The following is a 5,000-nucleotide window of genomic DNA, read 5'->3' on the forward strand; positions in this document are numbered from 1 at the left end:
TATAAACTGTTTTTAGTATTTTCTTACTTTCTTTATGCACGCCCTCTGTTGATTGCTTTCTTCACTTTCATCCTTCCTTGTCCAGAGCAAAGTCTGTTTTCCCATTATTCCTCCTTTATGTTCTTCATTTTGTTTACTTTGGTACTTCAAATTTCTTGTTAATTTAGGTGTATTGTTCCTGTTCTGAAGACAGTGTTCGTGGCTCTTTCTCCTATTACTAAGTGTATTTTTTTATTTAGATATGTTGAATTGTGTTGAATTATTGAACTATTTGCCATATGTTTAATTTTTATAGTGAAGTGTTTTGTTGAAACTATTTCGTTCATGTATTAGTGTTAAGTAATTCATGTTAATTTGTATAATTAGTAATTAATAATTATAATAAGAGATTGCTGAGTTTCGTTCACCCGACCATGGTTTCGCACAGTTTGGATTTTATTTTGGTGGAATATTATTTTTATTATGCTTCCTACTGAGTGTTAGCTAAGGCCATCTTTAAGCTAAAGTATTTACCACTGAATACGAGGACATTCAGCTTAGGCATGTCATAATTTGGGGGCCTGTCCGGGATTCCAAATCTGTTGTGTGACTATAAACTGTTGAAATGTTTTTGGTGAATTTTTAAGAACTGTTGGTGAACGATATGTCCTGATACTGTGCTTCATTGATTTGTACAGTTAGTGCCACGCTACACTGTTCTCCACTTTCATTAACTGTTTGACAGTAGTTACCAGGCAAGAATACACCTCATCTCTCCTTAAACCAAGGTAAAGTATTTTTGAAGGATAAGTCGATAACAGGTGTTAATTGACAGGGATCTCTGCGTATATCGCCTCTTATGCCCGCCTCATTAATATTTTCCATAATAAAGGTCATCCTCGCTATCATATAAAAGTGATAAGTTACGTTAATCTTGCGTTACCTTGCTCATCATTGATTAGCTCCAGACCTTTCAGATTAGCAAAATCCACTGTACTCCTTTTAAAGTCTTCTCATTGCGGAAGTATTAGTTCATTCTCGCACTTTCAGTGTACCTCGAATACTCCGTGATTCCAGACTTTCTGTAATTACTGAATTGCGCTAGTTTAACTCCCCAAGATTAGACATGTGGTTTAGTCAGGTTGCTGCGTATATCTTTAGGTAATTACCATTCTGTAACTAGCAGATGCTATTCGTATTTAAATACTCCTCTCGCTGTCTGTTGGCGTTCTATTATAAGTACAGTAATAGCGTTGGGCTGCAGTTACCTAAATTTATCATTATAGGTTCTCGGTAGTAAATATAACTTGTTACATTTGTTTACATTAGGAGCAATGTACGCGTGGCTACTGTTAACTTTATTTTATAAATATGAATACTGTTTAGAATGATTAACAGAGTTAATGTGTTTGCGTTTAGTTAGCCATTCATTGTTAGGTAGGTAGGATTTGTTGTATTTACATAAGTGTTGTGTAGTGAGTATTTAAACCTTGTTCAAAATGCCTTTTAATCTAGAGAGCTTTGCTGGAAACCCCAAAGAGGAATTATCTACGCTCAGGTATGCTACTAAACAGGATCTGCGTGACCTAGCAGCAAAATGTAACATTGTGGTTGATCCTGCTTATGTGAAGGCTAGATTACTGAGTAACATTTTGGATTATTTAATTAACCAAGAGATTATTGCAGATGATGAAGAAGTACAAGCACTCAGAATTGCAGCAGGAGTACTTCCGCCTGTTCCAGTAGATACAGAAGTAGAGAAAATAAGGCTTCAATTGCAGTTAGAGAAGGAAACGACCGAACGGGAGCTCTATCTAGAAGAGAAGAGAGCAGAAGCAGAAGAGAAGAGAGCAGAAGCAAGAGAGAAGGAACGAGAAGCTGAAATAAGACACCAGAAAAAACTCCAGGAGCTTTCTTTAAGTAACAGAAAGGAAGCCACACTCCCTGCTACGTTCGAAGTTTTTAAAGCCAGTAAGCTTGTACCTGATTTCGACGAGAGAGATCCCAAGGTTTTCTTCCAGAACTTTGAACAAATCGCAGAAACCTTAAAATGGCCTGTAGAATTCTGGTCCTTGCTCATCAGGAACAAAGTCAAGGGTAAAGCTGCATTTGTTGCTTCACAACTGGTAAGTGAAAATGACTATACAGTGTTAAAGAAAACTATCTTGGATGCGTACTCCATTACCATAGAAGGGTACAGACAAAATTTTAAAAATTGTTAAAACTTTCAACCAAACTTTTGTAGAATTTTGTAGTCTCAAAAATAGGCAGTTGAATAAGTGGTTAGAAAGAGCAGGTGTTGATAACTTCGAATCATTTAAGAATTTGATTCTTCTAGAAGAATTTTTGAGGAAAGTGCCTACTCATATCTCAACCTTTATTCATTTTAAAGGTGAAACACTGGTAAAGAAGGCAGCTAGTCTCGCCGATGATTATCACTTAATCCATAAATCACAAAAGGGTCAAACTAACAAATCTCCTTCCTTTTCCAAATCTCCCCAGGTATCCTGTACTTACTGCAAGAAAGAGGGCCACACTATTGAAAATTGTCCACTTCCCCAGTGCAAAACTTCAAAAGCAAAAGAAGGTAAAAATGCCCAGTCAAGGAGCACATGCCATGTGACTACTCCGATGGAAGGGTTGCAGCCGTTTGAAGGATTTATTTGTGATGTTACTGTAAATGGTACTTCACTGAAGTGCCTCAGAGACTCTGGTTCCTCTCAGTCTATATTGGCAGACTTAGGTTCGAAGAATCTAACTTACACTAGGGAGTTTGTAACCATTTCAGATTTAACCTCTTCCAGGACTCTGCCTCTTGCTGAAGTGGAAATTGTTAGTCCTTACTTTACAGGAAAGGCTAAAGTAGCTGTGTTAAAGCAAGCCTTGCCGTGTTCTCCAGTAGAGCTGATCTTGGGTAATGATCTAGCAGGGTCACAGGTGAAAATTAATTTTATTATTTCAGATCCAGATTTCGTAATCCAAGAAGAAAGTAAGTCCATAGAATCTCCACCAGCTATAACTCAGGTTGTGACTAGGAATACTTCCAGGGCAGGACACTTGAAAAGTGAGAGTAAAACTACTGGAAGAACTATGGAGGCCTTAGACTTGGTGAACGTAGGTAAGAAAGAGTTTACCGAGCTACAGAAAGAGGACCCCAGCCTTAGTGAACTTTGGAAAAAGGTGAGAATTCCAGATGAAAATCCAAAATTGCCATATTTTTATGTGAATAAAGGTATTCTCTGCAGGCATTTCAGGTCGCCACAGATTAATTCTAACCATACTTGGAGGGATTGCCACCAAATAGTCATTCCTCAACCTCTAAGACTTTCCTTGTTAGACCTCGCTCATTCTGCAGAATCCCACTTAGGGGTCAACAAGACCTACAAAAGAGTAAGTGAAGACTATTATTGGCCAGGCCTTGGTGAAGATATTAAGAGCTATGTTGCTTCATGTCACCATTGTCAGGTTACAGGTCAACCTAACCAGAGAATCCCGCCAGCACCATTCCAGAACGTACTAGTACCCAAAACTCCTTTTTACAAACTCATCATAGATTGCGTTGGTCCCTTACCAAAGACTAAGAGGGAATGAATACATACTGACTGCTATGTGTCCCACTTCAAGGTACCCTTTGGCATTTGCAATCAAAAACATAAATGCAAAGACTATATTACTTAACCTTAGGAAGGTTTTCACTGTTTTAGGATTTCCCTATGAGTTACAATGTGACCAGGGAACTAATTTTACAAGCCATGTCTTCAAACAAACTATGCATACATTGAATATTCATAATGTTAACTCCTCTATATATCATCCACAGACAAATGGTGCCCTGGAAAGGTTCCATCAAACCTTGAAGAACCTTTTGCGTAAGTACAGCAGTGAAACGGCAAATCATTGGGATGAGGACCTCGATCTCCTAATGTATGTTTTTCGATGCACTCCACATGATTCCACGGGGATATCTCCCTTTGAGGCATTGTTTGGTCGTCGACCACGAACTGTATTGGGTATGGTGAAAGAAAATATTTTGCATCAGAAACCAGAGGAGACTACTAACACGTTGCAATATATTAAAGACCTTAAAAGTAAGTTTCATCAGATAAATGATTTGGTATGTTCTAACCTCCTTTCCTCGCAACAAGTAATGCAGCAACAGGGGAACAAGAAAGCCAGGTTAAGGGAGTTCCAGAAAGGTGACCAAGTACTTTTATACCATCCAATTCCAGGAGCTCCATTGAGAGAGAAGTTTGCCGGCCCATATACAGTCCTAGATCGTCTTTCTAAGGTAAACTATGTAATTAGTACCCCAGATAGGAGGAAGGACACACAATTAGTTCATGTGAACTTGTTGAAGCGGTACCAAAGTAGAGTAAATAGTGGACCACCTCGAGTAACATTGGTGACTACCTCAACTCTTAGGCCTAAATATGACTATCCTGTTACTACTAATGAAGACCCTGATGAAGAACCAGAACTGATTACTATTAGTGATTTAACTAACTCTGAGATAATGGGTAAGCTTGACTCCTTCTTATCACACTTGTCTACAAATGAAAGCAAAGAACTAAACTCCTTACTCACCAGTTTTCAGGACTTGTGCACTGATGATCCAGGAACCTGTAACCTGATTCAACATGACATTTTGCTGGAGCCGGGAACACAGCCCATCAGACAACCATTTTACAGAGCGATAGGAAAGAAGCTTGAATCCTTAAGGTCAGAGGTACAGTACTTGATAGATCACAAGTTAGCAGTCCCAAGTACCTCCCCTTGGGCTTCACCTTGTATACTTGTACCTAAAGCAAACGGTAAGTTACGACTATGTACAGACTACCGCAGACTGAATAAGGTCACCATTAAAAATTCTTTTCCTTTGCCACGGATCAATGATATTTTAGACAATATAAGTAATTCAAAGATTTTGACTCGGATTGATTTACTAAAATGGTACTATCAAGTAAAACTGACCCCAAAGGCCCAATCAATCTCTGCTTTTGTAACACCCTTTGGCCTATTTG

At 38.5% G+C, this 5,000-nt stretch overlaps 1 protein-coding gene across 1 annotated transcript; it reads left to right on the plus strand.

The window, feature by feature from the left end:
• Positions 1–1,399: 1,399 nt before the first annotated feature.
• LOC137614291 (uncharacterized) lies at positions 1,400–4,383 on the plus strand. The gene is made up of 2 exons (XM_068344031.1): positions 1,400–2,105; positions 2,482–4,383. Exons 1-2 carry the CDS (start codon positions 1,479–1,481, stop codon positions 3,568–3,570), a joined length of 1,716 nt encoding a protein of 571 aa, XP_068200132.1. The 5' UTR covers positions 1,400–1,478; the 3' UTR covers positions 3,571–4,383.
• Positions 4,384–5,000: the final 617 nt, after the last annotated feature.

Source organism: Palaemon carinicauda, chromosome 20 (assembly GCF_036898095.1).
Source record: "Palaemon carinicauda isolate YSFRI2023 chromosome 20, ASM3689809v2, whole genome shotgun sequence".
NCBI lineage: Eukaryota > Metazoa > Arthropoda > Malacostraca > Decapoda > Palaemonidae > Palaemon > Palaemon carinicauda.